The following is a 19,514-nucleotide window of genomic DNA, read 5'->3' as shown; positions in this document are numbered from 1 at the left end:
ATCGTAGGCTTTTGAGACTAAGCCGAGGTGTTTGGGTCCGTGGAGTTAGAAAGAACAGAGCCACTGCCGATAGAAGAGAGAGTTTCATTGGAAGCAACAGGACTAAGCAAAGAGGAAGAGCTCTGCAAGGTAGCATTGGTTGGAGAGTTTGAGTCCTCATTGAGGGTAGGCGACATTGGAGACTCTGACATCATCCTCTCCAAATCATCCGTCAACCGCTCCAACAACGCCTTCATTTGCGTAATGTCATCTTGCAATTCCAGAATGTCGTTTTTCACAGTAGCCTTTTCATTATTGGCCTTCACTCTACTCCGATAGCTCTCATACAAAATAAGCAGACCCGCCACCAGGAAAATAAAGAACTCCAGGAGAAAGTTGGCACCATTTTCCACGGCTTTCTTGTCGTTGAGAGGACGTACCTTGATCTTGTTTTCACCCAAGAGTCGCATTCGCATCTTGATATCTGCGGAATGGAGTGTTTGGGCAAGCAGAATACATGCCTGTTTGAAAACATCGTGTTCTTTGGCTTGGGCCTTTAGCGCGCCAGCCAAGGGTTTTGCGACGGTACGAACCACGAGAGACGTGAATTTAAGCGCGATTCCACTCATGGGGAGGTCGGTTTTGGGATGGTTATTTGTGCAAAGGGATCACGACGACAAAAGTCAGATGTAGCAATAAGCTATTGGAGGATGAACAACGTAAGCTTATGCGGCGGAGTGTTGCAAAGAAAAAGATGTGTTTGGTTTAGAGTCACTTCCAATGTTTGCAGTAGATTTTGGGAATGGCTATTGATGATACTATATGATAGTGACCATAGTGTGGCCACACAGGGTGGTAGCGACGAAGTAATGGGAAATGAAGGGATTTTTAATTTTTGAAGCAGCGAATATGCAATAACCATAAAAAGAGATCAAATTAACAGATCTGATTCTTTTTTTGAAGAAAACCGCAACTGAGTAGACGATACTTAGCGGCGTTTTCGTTTGAAGTACACTTTGACGAGACAGAACTATGGCCTGACTTTATTTTCGAGGAGAGCGTTCTTGGTTTCAGAAATGAAAATGGAAATGGTTTTTGATTCTTTCTATTCGTGAAAATATATTTTTGTTTTCGAATTTGTTGTATGATTCTTGTGAGGGTTCGGAAATTATGTGAGAAAGACGAGTAATGCCACAATTCAAGAAGTCTGTTGCAAAACTAAAAAAAAATGAGGAATTGCTAAAGTAATTAGCTGTCGCTAAGGGAGTTACGAGACCCCTCAGCTCGGCAATAGCACAGACAATTTGGTTTCTTAGCTTCCCTTATATCTTTCCGATGCTTATGTGACCGCGACATGAGCTTGCTCAATCTTCGAAAATCCATTATTTCGCAAATATATAATTGCAAACCCAGTATTTAATCGTATCATTCTTGGTACCATTGCAGCCGCCAATGTGTGAAAGAGAAACAATAATTAAGAGACCTTAAAACGAAACTCGTAGCGGGTCCGAGATAGGTCAGAACAATATGAAGCTGGCAAAATATTTTTTCTTGTTACAGTCCTCGCTGAGTTCAATTGCTTATGACTCTGGTCCATGTCCTTTCTTCAAGGCATATGTCTCTCTTGGTTATATTGCCAGGGTGAACAACATTGTATACTTTACCGACAGGACGAATTAATATACCTGAAGAATTCATCAAAGTAGCATATGATCTGTGTGTGAAATCTTGAATCAATGCTTTCACTGTTGGCGGTAGAACATCGCGGTCGTCCGGCTCTTCGACCAGCTGGTGTGTATAAGCTCTGGTGGTAAAAATCAAAATCTCTCAGGGCGATAGAAGAAAATATGTCTCTAAACTCTTATCCAAGCGTATCATTTATCATACATATTTCATTAGCAATGTATTCTTCGTGGATTGTACCTAATAAATCTTTTTTCAAAGAAATACGAAGCATGATAGTATAAATGAAGGGATCTATGGATATTCTATTCCAAGTTTACAAGTATTAAAACCGTTTACTCTGAAGTTAGCACAGGATATGGAACACACGCATAGCAATGGCGGTGCCTCAATGTGTTCAGCAGAGCAATATCGCTGCCATTAATACTTTCAAGTAGAGGAGAACGATCTCCGAGTAGATCTTCGGACCATGTCATAAGGAATTCATCGATGAGCCGTTTCTTTGATATAGGATGATACACTAAATCCCTCGTTGAACAACGGAAAATCTCCTGCAATATCAGATCGTGATCGTTGTCTCTAGACTTTGAATCGCTAGTGGAAGAAACCTTCTTGATTGAATTTGCAGCCTCTCCAAACGTTTTGAACCTCACTCTTTCTTGCTTTTCGGAACGTAGACGTCCACCTTCAAGAATAAGGGCAATGTAGCTGGAACGCTTTAAAAACCTCGCGAATTGTCCTTGTGTCAATGTATTTAACAAGGAAAGCTCTTGATACGCTTTGAGATTTGATTGCCTAATCATGACCAAAGACCCGTGTTTCGTCTCTAGACGAACAATATTTGGTTTGACTAGTTCGATGTAATCCTCCTCTAACTTTTTAGCAAGATTTAAGAATTCTCTGGGTGTAGAGGGATCGGTATCGCCATTTATTGAAGAGACGAGAGCTCTGCAGTTTTTTTGGATAAATTTATGAAGTTCGGAATGCTTTGCTCTGAGATCTTCCGATTGAGATTTGATACTTGAAGCAACGTCATCTAAAAGTATAAATGTGGCCTCGCGTGCTCGAAAATCACGAATATTCCTAACGGTTTTGAGCTCATTGTATATCCTATTGGTATGACTGTGTGTGTCGAGGTCAAGATCTTTCAACCCTAACTGGAAGAATTCCTGTTGCCATTCTGGGCAAAGAGGCGATGTTCGTCTGAACTCATGTGATCTAAAAGTCCGAAACTGAGTTTCAACACGACATTTTATATTGAATATCGGAGTCCGATAATTCGTAATGCTGGATCTATAGACACGCTTGCGCCAAATTTTTGGAATTTCGTCTCGATTAGTACAGGCAAGAACGAAATACAAACCTGGCGTAGTCCATAATGCGTCAAATATAGCATCTTTAGAGCCCGAATCCGAGTTAATTGCCACAGAGAAGGCTTGCTTTGACAACAACTTAGACTTGAGGTAGTCTTTAAGGAATTTACCCATGATAGTATAATGGTTAGAATAGAGTAATTTTTTGAATTCTTCGAACCACGTTTCCGATGCAAAAGCTCTCACGAGCTATTGAACCAAGGGCTCAGTGTAATTCCAGAAACAGAGCGAAACTTTCCCTATTTCGTACTGCGAAGCGCACAAAAGAGCACACTCCAGCTTGAGCATGTCGAACCAAACACGCTTTATCAGAAAAATAGTGACCTCCGACAACCCTCTGAGAAATGCTCGTCCCTCAGGGGTCTTTAATACATCAACAAGGTTCAAAGCCACATCATCATTAGGAATCTGGCCTGGTCTTGCAATGAGTACTTTGACCAAGTTTACAGCAGACTCTTGATTTTCTTCAGATAATTATTCTTTAGATTTCTTCTTCTCAACGCTTTTATCCAAGATAGTGATGAGATTTTCTGCTTTGTTTTCAAATGTGCCATCGTAAATCGATTGGAGAAACAATCTACCGGTATTACCAGTTAAAGCACGGTGTAGTGCTTCAGATTTGGTTTTCTTCAGTAAAATACCTGAATTTAAGTTTGCAATCCTCTCTATTAGTAATTTGACAACCATGCTCAAATTATTCTTGTCCTCATCACCAATTGGTGTAATCTCAATTGGCTCGTTTTACGGAACAACCATTGGAGCAATTGTGTACGGTAGCTGACTAGACTGCTGAGTGGTCGGAATAAGATGCCTGACAAGCGGTAGAAAGAGGTACTTGCGACAATTGTTGAGCAGTCAAGGAAGAAATATTGAGAGATTACCTTCTGAGCATCTCTCACCGTTGACTCCATTTCCATTAAATTCACGCTCTCAGCTTTAGTAGCTTGAACATGTTTGCTTGAAACCACGGGCTCGATTGATTTTTGCTCAAGTTGTAGAGGACACATTGAGAATACGAAGAGAGGCTCTGATAAACAATTCGTACAGAGACTGACAAATGCAGAAAAGGCCGGCTCACTAGAGAACAATGATTAAGTTCAAGTAGATCTGGGTGGAAAGTGCAGCTAATATAGACCTTTTTTTGGCACTCGGATTTTGGTTTTGCCATGGTTGCAAAAATCATGCTGGCCCTGCACATTATATTCATGTGCAGTCTACGACTGAGGACAGAAATGTGACTGTCATCGTCAAATTAAAATATTTTCTCAAAGTCTCCGTAAAAATACAAATATAATCTCTTATTTGAACTTTCAGCCGGTCTAAGCGCTAAAATTGTGCGTCTTCGTTGCTATTCTCTGACATATATGAGAAGTACAACTGACAGCTCTACATGTCGGAGAATACAAACTCGCAGTCCTGTCGTGGATGTGTTGCATTAAATAGGAGGATGTGTTGTATGTCAATTGTCATAAATCTTGTACTTTGTTGTGTTTGTAACATATAACACCCCACAGCGATATGCACAGCGTCACATTTGAAATCTAACTCTTGAGATCTCGATGGCCGATTTAAAATAGCGAGCCCATGAGCAAGTTTCATAACGCAAATTGTTGTTAAGCACATGTTATCGAAGAGAGTATATTTTTCAGGCTGATCTTTTATGATTCCTACTTGATTGATGACCAGCTTGCTTAGCCACTACTTTGGTCTTGGAGCTTGTGTTCTTTGGTCTTTAATTAACCGTAGAAATCTCTATTTATACCTCAACCTGGCCTCCTAGCCGAACATCTACTGGTGTATTGTCATAGCGTCGCTTCAGAAGCTTCCGACTCGATAATCTCAATTCGGTTTTACAGCGGAAATACTCTACAAGATTTCTAATATTGTTGTAAATCACTGATATAAAATAACGGATTGTTTGCTAGTATTGAACCGATTTTCATTCCAAAAGCTCTCGGTCTAGTTTTAATGATGAAGCTTCTTGAAGAAAAGCTAAAGGAAGCATGATAGATACGTCAGGAATAAGGAACCCATTTCCAGAGTGTTTATAAGCAAATGTTTTCTTCCAAGCCCACATGTTTATCATATCCACTCAGCTTGAGTCAGTTCGTGCTTCTGTCAACCCATTCGGGATTCCTATTTCCAAAACCGAAAGTCAGACTCAAAGGTGTTTTAAATCCAGATTGACCAAAAATTGACCCAGAATAAACTTACTTGCAAGGATACACTTGCGTCTGTTTTTGAGAAGGTATTTTGTAGATACGCGGCACCAGATTGCCCTGAACGCCCCTGCACAATGCGATTTCGCTTTTGTAGCACAGGACCTAAACGGCTTATGCACATCAGTATACGAAAATTTGGCTTACTGTTCAACATAAAGACCAAGCGTGCATATATATAATCCTACATATTGCGATCCCACTTCAACGTCTTGCCTTCATAACTAAACAATAGTTTGATCTCAATACCGCATTGAAGAGGTCAGTCATCTCACGAACAGAAAGCAATTACCTCAAGTATCTTAGTTAGTTCAAGAATCTCTTTTTTCTGGAGCTGCATACTAGCGCTACCTTGTATTTAGGTTGAGTGGGCTCTTATCTCCTGCAGGTAAAAGCTTCAAACTGCACATGCGGCGTCAAATATCTGTAGCTATAAAAGAAGGCGGAAAGAATCTAAAGTTATTTAGACTACAAAGCCAAAAGAACATAGGTTTCGGTATTCTGTAGTCGAGAGTATTGCGCAAGTTTATGGTGGTAGGACGCTAAAAATGCTATGATATCTATTTCCCCACCTGCACATCGAACTTGAGATCTGTGTTGGGATCTGAAGGCCTGCACTTAACGTTACAGGCAGGAGTGTTTCATATTCACGAAGTCACAATTCCTCGGTGCGCCTTATAAATAGTAGGTAGCCACCCTTTCGTTCTGAATTTTCTTCACACTTTTCATCGCCTTCTAGTAGACCTCCCAGTTCTGCTTTTCTAATCACCTTAAAGTTTCTTGTATCAGAGCCTTTCTTCGAAACACTCCCAATGGATCCTCCTCAACTAGTTGAAGGATCTGGAGAGCGGGGAGTTTCGAGAATTCATTTTCGAAATGAGGAAGCTCAAACTCCTGATGCTGTGGAAGAAGCGCCACGAGTGAGTGCCGCATATCAAGTCCCTCAAGCACCAACTTCGACCGCTCAGCAGATCGTTGACCAAACTACTCCGAAGGTTGATCCGCAAAAAGATCCAATTGGGATCCATTCGGAACTAATTACAGATGAAAACAAAGAACACTTGAAACAAATTGTGGAATTGTTGATAGACAAAATCTCAAACGTTGGTTCAGGTAGTTTACCAAAAAGTAACGATTTGGGACCTGTGTACCATACTTTGGCTGGATGCAATGGTGTATTACTTCTTCAATCGGTAGTCAAAACTAATTTCGATCGGGAAGTGATGCGTCTCTCCGAATGCTTGCTGAAAATCGATCTGCGGAATATCTTCAACAAAGGTTCATCTGGAGAAAATCTAGAGCTGGCTGTAGACTTGGTCAAAAAACTCATTGCGAGACCAGGCCAGGTTCCTACAGATGCCGAGGCTTTGAGTGTTGTTGATGGATTGAAGACCTCTAAAGGCCGAGCATTTCTCAGAGAATCCCTAAAGGTCTCTCGACACATTGTAAAGAGAGTTTGGTTCGACATGCTCATGCTGGCGTGTGAATTCTTGTGCGCTTCGCGGTTCGTAATAGAGACAGTTTCGCTCAGAACCTGGGAATATACTGTCCCCTTGGTTCAACAACTCGTGAAAGTTTTTGCATCGGTACATGGATTCAAGGCATTCAAGTTCATTTTCTTATTTGACCAGTTTGTTGAAAACATAGGTCTGTTCCTCGAACACTACCTCAAGTCTAAGGTGCTGTCAGAATTTATGTTCTCTGTGGCAATGGAGTCGAAACTAGAATCAAGAGATGCTATATTCGACGCATTATGGACTAGGCCAGGTTTGTGTTTTGTTCTTGCCTGTACTAATCGGGAAAATGTACCCAAGGCTTGGTCAACACGTTTCGATGGACCCTGTATTCCAGAAGTTCAGACGCATGACGTGATAACTACGAGCGGCAATTGCCTCAAAACTCAGTATTTGACATACGATCCTCTTAAGGTCATGCGATCATCGCCTCTTTGTCCAGGTTTGCAGAAGCAATTTTTCAGGGTAGCAAAAAGCGATGTTGACATCAACACACTCAGCCATATCAAAAAGATATACAACAGACTCACTTATCTTTCTTTTATGAAAAACTGCCGAGCCCGTGAACTCCCAGCTGCACATTTGTATGAAGTTATGTCAATCATCAAAACTCAAGGGGAATATCTCAGTGAAAAATATACCGAAACTCAAAATTTCATCGAGAAAAACTGCAGAGCTCTTGTCTCCATGAAGAATGGCAATAAAGTTACCTTTAAACCTGGAAAATTCTTCGAACTTGCTAAAATGTTGGAACAGGGTTACACGGAGTTAGTCAAACAAAATATTGCTTCTCTAGTGAAAAAATTCGCACTTGGCGATTTTGATAAAATAACTCCAGAGGCGCAACAAGAACTTACCCAATTTAATTTTGAGACAGAAACGCGTCTCTCAAGGTTTTTAGAGGAAACAAGGTATATTGTACATGTTTTCGAAGGTGGACGTCTCTATTTCGAAAAGCGAAGAAATGCAGGGCACGAAACCAGTATTGGAGACGCGATTTTCTTGATGAATGGTGCTAGCTCTGGTAAGAATATCAAGTCCACGGTTGCTTCTGTTCAAAACAATCTACTGATATATGAGGACAATATCCGTCATTCCACGAGGGATCTGAAGTTTAGTAGGTATCTGAACGAAAGGCTCATAAATGAATTTCTCATGACATGGTCCGAAGAACTACTCGGAGAAACCTCTCCTCTTTTAGATTGGGTCGGTGATGCAGAAATTGCTCAGCTGAGAACAATGGTGTTTTCGCCTGGCCATGTTAATATTCCGTTATCGAGGCCAATTGACAGATCGCGTTCATGAATGGGGTCAATCATCAACGAATCTATGCTGCGTGACGAGTTTTAATGCTAGTTTTCAATTATTTGTCGTTAAGGTATACATATTCTACTCACTCGAATAACAAGACAGAAAATGGTTCTGTATCGTTTTCGTTGTCACTACCTTCTCGTGTCGTAATCAAGTGGTATGCGTGCCTACTGCCTTACTTAGATGGGGTAGCCGTTTCTCAGACTTCCCCCTCCAACCCTAAATCCTCGCCGTTGAAGCAAAGGTGGGCCACTCTCCTGCCATCTTTTCAAAAGATATCGGAATCCTAAACCAAATAAATAAAAGAGATAAAAAAAGAAAAAAAAAAGAAAAAAAAAAGAAAATAAAAAAAAAAGAAAAGAGATTGTATACATTGATTATGCTAGTATATTTCCGGGTGTAAGGGGAAATACAAACACTACGAATTGTTAGAGGAAATACGGAGCACGTCCGGAATAGGAAATAGTAGGATCCGCATGAAAGAATATGTTCAATAGCAGGAAAAATTAAGATATGGAGTAGGGCAGAGTAAAACCTGAGACAGAACAGAATAGCTGTCGAGAACATAACATATCGGAAGAATATTCGAGTAGGCTAGAGAGACAGCCAAATGAAGGGGCTAATAACCTTTAAGTAATCTTACGAATATACAATTCGCAAGTATAACATATTACTAGTCATCGAAACCCTTCTTGGTCACGATCAGATATTTATATTACTTTATTCGGAATACACCCGAATGACTACTGAACCGTTTACCAAGAGGGATCACGAGACTACTTAATAGTTTAAAAAATAATCTTAAATATTATCCTAAAATATGCTTGCCAGTTTAGGAGTATCTCAACGGCCTCCTTATATATTCGTGAGCCGTATTGTAAGCGGCTCCTCTTTAGGCACAACCTCGCCTCTCGATCAAAATACGCGGACCGTATTTCAATGGTTTCCTCTTTAAGCGTAGCCGCACCTGTTTTACGAATTACGAGATCCTAATTGGGATCGTCTTAGACCGGTTTCCTGTTTGGGCCGAAGCCCCGAAACTCTTCTCTTTATACTAATTGCGGCTCCTCTAGTACCCTCACACTAAAATAGAACTAAAATCGTGGAATACACATCTACAAATTAAAACACCCCGGTGAACAGATCTTCAGGTAGCGCATAGATTATTACGACTAGATTACTGAATTAAGAGTACTGAGATAGCTATTGACGATGGAATAAGTCATATCGAATGAGAAGCTCTAGATAACGGCACTTGAACAGCACGGAGCCTTCGGACAACCCTCGACGTGGATCTCCGACTAAGTCATTGGACCAAGTCCTGTGAAACTCATCGATGAGACGTTTGTCTGATATACGATGATATACTAAATCCCTTGGTGAAATACGGAGAACTTCGTGCATTATTAGATTGTGATTGATGTCTCTAGACTTTGAATCGCTAAAACCGGATACCTTCTTGTCTGAATCTACAGCCTTTCCAATCAATTTCAGCCATTTGTTTTTCCTTTCCTAGATAGAGACCTCCGGTTTCGAAATAACGGGCAATGTAACTTGTTACCAGTAAAACCCTTGCAAGGTACGTTTGTGTCTCCGTATTAAATTTGTTGAGTTCTTGACGCGCCTCCGGTGATTCAATTTTAGGAATATTATTATACGCTTCCCGAAAAAATTGCTTCTGCCAATCTGGACAAAGAGGCGATATTTGCACGATTTCACGAGAATCATATGTTCAATACTCAGCTTCGAGACAAATACTTCTTTCGATCAACAGGAAAAGTGTCTGAATTTCTCATATTCAGAGTCGAGACGTATTGACCAAGGCTTTGGTATTTTTTTCCTATTAGTACAGGCAAGAACAAACCACAAACCTGGTCTGGTCCATAGAGCGTCAAAAACAGCAGCTCCAGATCCTGAACACGGGTCTGAGTCAATTTCCACAGATAAGAAACACCTTGACCCGAAGCCAGACCTGAGGTAGTATTTGAGGAAGTGTCTTATATGGCTAGCATACCGGTCGGGAAAGAGCATGAACTTGAATGCTTTGAATCCCTTACCGGATGCAAAAACTTTTACGAGCTGTTGAATCAAGGGGACAGCCAGTACCCAGGGTCTCAACCAACCTCTTTCTATTTCGAACCGGGAAGCACCCAAAAATTCACACGCGAACCGGAGTAATTTGATCCAAATTGACTTGAAAAGGATTCGAGAGGCCTTCCGGAATCCTCTGAAAAATGCTCGTCCTTCAGGTGTCTTTAATCCGTCAACAATAGGTAAAGCAATGGCGTCTGTAGGAACCTGGCCTGGCCTTGCAATGAGTCGTTTGATCAAGTCAACAATTAACTCCAGATTTTCATCAGGTGAACCTTTGTTGAAAATATTCCACAGATCGATTTTCTGCAAGCATTCAGAGAGTTGCTCCACCTCCTGCTCGAATTCATATCTGCACGCTGATTGAAGAAACAATACACCGGTTTGTCCAGTCAAAGCACGGTGAAGTGCTTCAAAATTGTATTTCCTCCGTGGAATTCCCGAACTCAAAGTCGAGATCTTCTCTATAAGCAACTCCACAATCATTTTCAAGTTGAGTTTGTTTTCATCTGTAATTGGTTCCGAAGTTATATTTGGTTTATCTCGAGGATAACCCCCCCGAGTGGCTGAGCACGATGTCTTTACAAAGCACGGATCTTTCTCTGTATTAATATTAGAAGTATCATTCGGGAATTGGCGACCAATCCGCCGAGCGATCGAAGTTGGTGCTTGATTTGCCTGACAAGCGGTAAAAGGAGGTACTTGCGATACTTGTTGACCAGTCATGGAAGAAACACGACACAGCTTCCCAGTGTCACACTGAAATTGGTGGATTGGCTTTTGAGCAGTTCCCACAGTTGATGCTGCTTCCATGGAACTTACTTTGTGAGCTTGGTTAGTTTGAACATGTTTGCTCGAAACCTCGGGCTCAATTGATATTTGCTCAAGTTGTGGAGGACTCATTGAGAATACGAAGAAAGGCTCTGGTAAACGATTTGTAAAGAGGCTGACAAATGCAGAAAAGACCGGCTCAATAGAGAACAATGATTAAGTTCAAGTATATCTGGGCGGAAGGTGCAGCTTATATAGACTTTTTTTTACTCGGATTTTGGTTTTGCCATGGTTGCAAAAATCATGCTGGCCCTGCACATTATATTCATGTGCAGTCTACGACTGAAGTCAAAAATGTGTGTGTCCATAGTACATATACTACAACCTTTTGAAATCCTCTCAGAGTATCCGTGAAAATACAAATAAATTGTCTTATTTGAACCTTTAGCCGGTCTTAGAACTGAATTTGCGCGTCTTTGGTGCTATACTCTGACAATTATGAAGTACCAGTGACTGTTAGGTAGACATTAGAATGCTTACGTCAGCTGACCAGATTAGGAAGCCTCGATCTGGAGCACGGTTGTTAGGTGTACCAGGATGGTGTAAAATGACCTGTGACGCCTAGCTGAAAAGCCACAGGTTGGGATGCTAGAAATTCTCGTATATAAAAGGGAGGCTTCGTGCGCCCGTTTGTGTTAAAAGGTCAATCACAATATACTCTTTTCTAAGTACTAAATCACTTAAACTATCAGTAATCTAACACGCACAGAGTATTTCAACAAGACTACCGAATTAAGAATATAGAGATTGCTCTTGACGCTAGTATATGTACTGAGTGAAAATGAATAGATAATTACGAAAGAGCAGCACGGAGTTATGGGACCGCCACAGACGGACATCTCCGAATTGGTCTTTGGGCCATGTCATGACAAACTCATTGATGAGACGCTTGTTTGGAAAATGATGATTTGAACCACGGAGAACATCGTATTATATCAGATCGTGATTGACGTCTCTAGACTTCCAATCACTAAAAGAGGGTAAGTTTTTGATCAAATCTGCAGCCTTTTCAATCAATTTCAGCCATTTGTTTTTTTCCTTTCCTAAATAGAGACCTCCGCCTTCGAAATTAAGGGAAATGTAACTTGTTTCCCGTAAATACCTTGCAAGGTACGTTTGTGTCTCCGTATTAAATTTGTTGAGTTCTTGACGCGCCTCCGGTAATTCAATTTTAGGAATATCAAGCAGCATGAGTTTTCCCTTTAGACGAACAATATTTTGTTTGACTAACCCCTTGAAACCCTCTTTCCACTTATCAGCAAGTTCGAAGAACTTTAGAATTCGAAAAGTTTGAATTCGCAATATTTGAATTGGAAAAAGTTTCTCCAATTTTTCTCGATGAAATTTTGAGCTACGATAGTTTTTGTTTCTGAGGTATTCCGATTGAGATTTGACAATTGACATAATTTCATACAAATGTGTAGCTGGGACCTCACGGGCTCGAAAATTATGTCGTATCGTGAGAAATGCGAGCCTGTCGTAAATCAGTTTGAATTGACTGGATTTGTCGATTTCAATATCATTATACGTTTCCCGAAAAAATTGCTTCTGCCAATCTGGACAGAGAGGCGATGTTTGCACGATTTCTCGAGAACCGTATGTTAAATACTCAGCTTCGAGACAAATACCTCTTCAGAGCAACGGGAGAAATGTCTTTATTTCTATTCTTCAGATTCGAGACGTTCAAACCAAGGCTTTGGGACATTTTTCCGATTAGTACAGGCAAGAACGAAATACAAACCTGAACTGGTCCATAGTGCGTCAAAAATAGCATCTCTAGTACCCGAGTCTAAGCAAATTGCCGCAGGTAAGGCTTGCTTTGACAGCAACTCATTCTTGAGATAGTCTTTGACAAATCGACCTATAAGGCTGGCATACTGTTCGGATAAGAGTATGAACTTGAATGCTTTGAACCCATCATTCGATGCAAAAACCTTCACGAGTTGTTGTCTTTGGGATTCAATCAATGTCCAGCGTTCCAGCGAACGTTTCTGTACTTCGAACCGCGAAACGCACAAAAAATGACACGCAAAGTTTAGCATGTTGATCCAAGAATCCTTGAATAAGTTTTGAGAGTCCTTCCGGAATTCTCTGAAAAATGCTCGTCCTTCAGGGGTCTTTAATCCATCAACAATAGTCAAAGCAGCGGCGTATGTAGGTATCTGGCCTGATCTTGCAATGATTATTTCGACCGAGTCAACAGCCAACTCTAGATTTTCTCCAGATGAACCTTTATTGAAGATATTGTACAGATCGATTTTCAGCAAGCATTCAGAGAGTTGCTCCACCTCCTCCTCGAAGCGGAATCTGCACACTGATCGAAGAAACAATACACCGGTATTTCCAGTCAAAGCACGGTGAAGTGCTTCAAAATTGTACTTCCTCCGTAAAATTCCCGAATTCAAGTTCGAGATCTTCTCTATGAGCAACTTAACAATCAATTCCAAATACTCTTTGTTTTCATCCGTAATTGGTTCCGTAGTCATATCAATTGATTTTTCTCGGGGAGTAACCCTCGGAGTGGCTGAGCAAGACGGCTTTACCGACCTCGGAGCTTTCTCTATGTAGTTTAGATTATCTTTTGGAGCATCATTCGGATATTGACGAATGATTTGCCGAGCGGTCGAAGTTGGTGCTCGAGATACCTGACAAGCGGTAGAAGGAGGGATCTGCGATACTTGTTGACCAGTCAAGGAAGAAAGACGACACAGCTTCTCAGTGTCATACTGATATTGGTAGATTACCTTCTGAGCAGCTCCCACAGTTGATGCTGCTTCCATAGAATATACTTCCTGTGCTTGATGAGTTTGAACATGTTTGCTCGAAACCTCGGGCTCAATCGATTTTTGCATGAGTTGTGGAGGACACATTGAGAATACGAAGAAAGGCTCTGATAAACGATTTGTGAAGAGACTGACAAATACAGAAAAGGCCGGCTCACTAGAGAACAATGATTAAGTTCAAGTAGATCTGGGTGGAAAGTGCAGCTTATATAGACCTTTTTTTTAACTCGGATTTTGGTTTTGCCATGGTTGCAAAAATCATGCTGGCCCTGCACATTATATTCATGTGCAGTCTACAATTGAAGACAGAAATGTGACAGTAATCGTCAATTTTCAATATCTTCTCAGGGGTTCCGTAAAAATTCAAATCAAATCTCTTATTTGAACTTTCAACCGGTCTAAGCGCTAAAATTGTGACAGTTCTACATGTCGGAAAATACAAACTCGCAGTCCTGTCGTGGATGTGTTGCATTCGATGGGAGGACGTGTTGTGTTCCAGTTGTCATAAGTCTTGCACTTTGTTGTGTTTGTAATATATAACACCCCACAGCGATATACACATCGTCACATTTGAAATCTAGCTCTTGAGATCTCGATGGCAGATATACACTAGCGAGCTCATGAGTAAGTTTGATGGAACGAATTGTTGTTGAGCACATGTTATCGAAGAATTTATATTTATCAGGCTGATCTTTGATGAATCCTGCTTGTTTGATGACTAGCTTGCTTAGCCACTACATTGGTTTTAAGACTTGTGTTCTTTGGTCTTTAATTAACCGTAGAAATCTCTATTTATACCTCAACCTGGCCTCCTAGCCGAACATCTACTGGTGTATTGTCATAGCGTCGCTTCAGAAGCTTCCAACTCGATAATCTCAATTCGGGTTTACAGCGAAAATACTTTACAAGATACCTAACATTGTTGTAAATCACTGATATAAAAAAACGGATTGTTTGCTAGTATTGAATCGATTTTCATTCCAAAAGCTTTCGGTCTAGTTTTAATGATGAAGCTTCTTGAAGAAAAGCTAATGGAAGCATGATAGATACGTTAGGAATAAGGAACCCATTTCCAGAGTGGTTATAAGCAAATGTTTTCTTCCAAGCCCACATGTTTATCATATCCACTCAGCTTGAGTCAGTTCGTGCTTCTGTCAACCCATTCGGGATTTCTATTTCCATACCGAAAGTCAGATCAAAGGTGTTTCAAATCCAAATTGACCAAAGATTGACCCAGAATATGTTGGAACCTGTATAAGTTCAGTACCAGGTTTAGGAGATACGGGAGTCTTGAGCCTCACGTACCAACATTATGCATTCTTTCCGCTCGTATGGACTATGAACTAACATGATGATGTTAGATCACGTGTAATTTCATAATTATTCATTACCATATAATTATGACCTTTTTCTCCTTTTAGAGGGCAGAGAAGTGTCTACCCATCAATATAAGACACACCTATAGTTTGATATCCTAGCTATGAGTCTGATCCATCCTGATATGCAGGCTGCGCTAGTAGGCGATGTATATAGTATAGTCCAACAAATAAAACTAAAATCGTGGAACACTAATCTACAAATTAAAACACCCCGGTGAACAGATCTTCAGGTAGCGCATAGATTATTACGACTTGATTACTGAATTAAGAGTACTGAGATAGCTATTGACGATGGAATAAGTCATATCGAATGAGAAGCTCTAGATAACGGCACTTGAACAGCACGGAGCCTTCGGACAACCCTCGACGTGGATCTCCGACTAAGTCATTGGACCAAGTCCTGTGAAACTCATCGATGAGACGTTTGTCTGATATACGATGATATACTAAATCCCTTGGTGAAATACGGAGAACTTCGTGCATTATTAGATTGTGATTGATGTCTCTAGACTTTGAATCGCTAAAACCGGATACCTTCTTGTCTGAATCTACAGCCTTTCCAATCAATTTCAGCCATTTAATTTCCTTTCCTAGATAAAGACCTCCGCCTCCGAAATTAAGGGCAATGTATTTTGTTACCAATAAGTACCTTGCAAGGTACGTTTATGTCTCCGTATTAAATTTGTTGAGTTCTTGACACGCCTCCGGTGATTCAATTTTAGGAATATATTATACGCTTCCCGAGAAAATTGCTTCTGCCAATTTGGACAAAGGCACGATACCACGAGGATCGTATGTTCAATACTCAGCTTCGAGACAAATACCTCTTTGGATCAACAAGAAAAAGGTCTCAATCTCTAAATCCAGATAGGAGACGTTTTGACCAAGGCTTTGGTATTTTTTTCCGATTAGTACATGCAAGAACAAACTGCAAACCTGGTCTGGTCCATAATGCGTCAAAAATAGCATCTCTGGTTCCAGAATTCAAGCAAATTGCCGCAGGTAAGGCTTGCTTTGACAGCAACTTAGACTTGAGGTAGTATTTAAGAAATCGACCTATGAGGCTGGCATACTGGTCGGAGAAAAGTATGAACTTGAATGCTTTGAACCCATCACTCGATGCAAAAACTTTCACGAGTCGTCGGCGCAGAGATTCAACTTGTGACCAGCCTCTGAGCGAACCTTCCTTTACTTCGAACCGCGAAGTACATAAAAAATGACACGCAACCTTGAGCATGTCGATCCAAGTATATTTAAAATAGCCTCGAGAGTCCTTCTGTAATTCTCTGAGAAATGCTCGTCCTTCAGGGGTCCTTAATCCATCAGCGATAGTCAAAGCAGCGGCGTATGTATGTATATGGCCTGGTCTTGCAATGACTTTTTTGACCAAATCAACAGCCAACTCTAAATTTTCTCCAGATGAACCTTTGTTGAAGATATTCCACAGATCGATTTTCAGCAAGCACACAGAGAGTTGCTCCACCTCCTGCTCGAATTCATTTCTGCACACTGATTGAAGAAACAATACACCGGTGTTTCCAGTCAAAGCACGGTGAAGTGCTTCAAAATTGTATTTCTTCCGTGAATTTCCCGAGCTCAATTTCGAGATCTTCTCTATGAGCAACTTAACAATCAATTCCAAATACTCTTTGTTTTCATCCGTAATTGGTTCCGTGGTAATATCAATTGGTTTTTTTTGGGGATTAATCCTCGTAGTGGCTGAGCAAGACGGCTTTACCGACCTCGGAGCTTTCTCTATATAATTTAGAGTATCTTTTGGAGCATCATTCAAATATTTGCTAACGATCTGTTGAGCAGTCGGAGTAGGTATGTGAGGCACCTCCAAAGAACTTTTCGAATATTGGTTGGGAACTTGCCGAGCGGCTGAAATTTGTGCTTGAGGCACCTCCAAAGAGCCATCCGGATATTGATTGGGAACTTGCCGAGCGGTCGAAGTTGGTGCTTGAGATACCTGACAAGCGGTAGAAGGAGGGATCTGCGATACTTGTTGAGAAGTCAAGGAAGAAATAGGACACAGCTTCCCAGTGTCATACTGAAATTGGTGGATTACCTTTTGAGCAGCTCCCACAGTTGCCGCTGCTTCCATGGAACTTACTTTGTGAGCTTGGTTAGTTTGAACATGTTTGCTCGAAACCTCGGGCTCAATTGATATTTGCTCAAGTTGTGGAGGACTCATTGAGAATACGAAGAAAGGCTCTGGTAAACGATTTGTAAAGAGGCTGACAAATGCAGAAAAGGCCGGCTCACTAGAGAACAATGATTAAGTTCGAGTAGATCTGGGTGGAAAGTGCAGCTTATATAGACCTTTTTTTTAACTCGGATTTTGGTTTTGCCATGGTTGCAAAAATCATGCTGGCCCTGCACATTATATTCATGTGCAGTCTACAATTGAAGACAGAAATGTGACAGTAATCGTCAATTTTCAATATCTTCTCAGGGGTTCCGTAAAAATTCAAATCAAATCTCTTATTTGAACTTTCAACCGGTCTAAGCGCTAAAATTGTGACAGTTCTACATGTCGGAAAATACAAACTCGCAGTCCTGTCGTGGATGTGTTGCATTCGATGGGAGGACGTGTTGTGTTCCAGTTGTCATAAGTCTTGCACTTTGTGGTGCTTGTATCGTATATCACTCCACAGCGATACACATAGTGCCACATATGAAATCTAGCTCTTGAGATCTCGATGGCAGATTTACACTAGCGAGCTCATGAGTAAGTTTGATGGAACGAATTGTTGTTGAGCACATGTAATCGAAGAGAGTATATTTTTCAGGCTGATCTTTTATAATTCCTACTTGATTGATGACTAGCTTGCTTAGCCACTACATTGGTTTTAAGACTTGTGTTCTGTGATCTCTGATCAACCGTAGGCATCTCTATTTATACCTCGATCTAGCCTCCTGGCCAGCCGTATACCTGAGTATTGTCAAAGCGACGCTTCTGGAACTTGCATCTGTTTTCGAAGGCGCACGTTGTAGGTATGCTGGTCCATCTAATGTGCCCTGCACAATGCGATTTCGCTTTTGCAACACAACACGTTAACGGCTTATGCACATCAATATACGACAATTTGGGCTGCTGTTGCACATAACATTCATTTCACTTTTATCGGCATGTTGTATTGAATAAGAATATCAATCTGAGAACCTCATTTCATGGAAACAAGACTGTTCAAAAATTTAAGTACGCAAGCAGCCCTTATCTCCTGTACGTAAAAGCGTCAACTAGAGGTGCGGCGCCTAATCTTCGTGATCTGGAAACGCTGTCACGCAAATAAAAATACTCTGCGGTTTCAAAAAACAGTCTGCATACCTGAAATACACTATAAAAGTGCCACATTGGTCAACTTCTGCCAATACCCATTCACCAATTTTTAGTAGACATCACTTCCCAACGTGAAACAAGAGCGTTCCTCAAAAATCAAATAAGCTCTCTGCAACTTATTCAAGATTCCAAAAATCTGATTCTGGTAGCTGTGCCACTCATGGATTCTCCTTCGCAGATTGCACAGTCAGCCCCAGTCACCCAACGAAAAAAACGGAAACAAAAAAGGAGAAGAGGGGGAAAAAAGGATATTTCACCTGCTTCTCCTCTTGCGGTCCAACCAAATACATTGACTACTCCTGATAATGTTCAACCACCTCCATCACCAAAAAAAAGAAAGGGGAGGAAAAAGGGAACAAAACATCGTCGCAACTCATCAACTGGATTGCAGGTCGAACAGCCATCTCCATTGACTGCTCAGCAGAACACTGAGCCATCTTCATTGACTGCTCGACAGACCAATGAGCCACCTTCGTCTTCTAAACGAGGAAATGCAAGGGGGAGGGGCGGAAAACATTATAGCACTAGTTCGACTGGTCTAGAGGCTCAAACAACTCTGTTGACTACTCCATTACTGAAAAAGAGAAAAGGGAAAAAGGGCAAAAAGGGAAAAAAGCACCGTTGCAATACTTCGGCTGCTCAGCAGAACGTCCAACCATCTCCATCGACTCTTGAGCAGGCCGCCCAACCAGGTCAATTGACAGCTTTGCAAGTGGGTCGAGTACCACATGTGACTTTTAACTCTCATGAAGCATCATTCGTTGAGTCAAATTGGGCAACTACAGATCCTGATATGGAATCAAAACATTCTTGCTCCATGGAAATTCCGATAGACGAAAGACTCAGCTTGGAATTACTCCTTTATGGATTTGTGCTATCTCTTGTGACTAAACCAAGATTGCGCAGACGGAAGATAAACCTTGACTCACTCTGCGTAGTTTTGAGGGGGAAAAACGGCGCGTCATTACTTGCGTCAATTACAACACCCTGCCTTGCAAATCAGTT

The 19,514-nt window shown here is 41.1% G+C and overlaps 2 protein-coding genes across 2 annotated transcripts; one reads left to right on the top strand and one right to left on the bottom strand.

Annotated features, from left to right (window-relative positions):
- Positions 1-17: 17 nt before the first annotated feature.
- PUMCH_001590 (uncharacterized protein) lies at positions 18-608 on the bottom strand (the record flags this gene model as incomplete). Its single annotated transcript, XM_063020635.1, has 1 exon — positions 18-608. The coding sequence occupies one exon, from the start codon at positions 606-608 to the stop codon at positions 18-20; it is 591 nt and encodes a 196-aa protein (XP_062876705.1).
- Positions 609-6,066: 5,458 nt separating this feature from the next.
- Positions 6,067-8,073, top strand: PUMCH_001589 (uncharacterized protein; the record flags this gene model as incomplete). Its single annotated transcript, XM_063020634.1, has 1 exon — positions 6,067-8,073. The coding sequence occupies one exon, from the start codon at positions 6,067-6,069 to the stop codon at positions 8,071-8,073; it is 2,007 nt and encodes a 668-aa protein (XP_062876704.1).
- Positions 8,074-19,514: the final 11,441 nt, after the last annotated feature.

Source organism: Australozyma saopauloensis, chromosome 2 (genome assembly GCF_035610405.1).
Source record: "Australozyma saopauloensis chromosome 2, complete sequence".
In the NCBI taxonomy this organism is placed as follows: Eukaryota; Fungi; Ascomycota; class Pichiomycetes; order Serinales; family Metschnikowiaceae; genus Australozyma; species Australozyma saopauloensis.
Note: the sequence above shows the minus strand (reverse complement) of the source record. Positions and strands in the feature narration are given on the sequence as shown.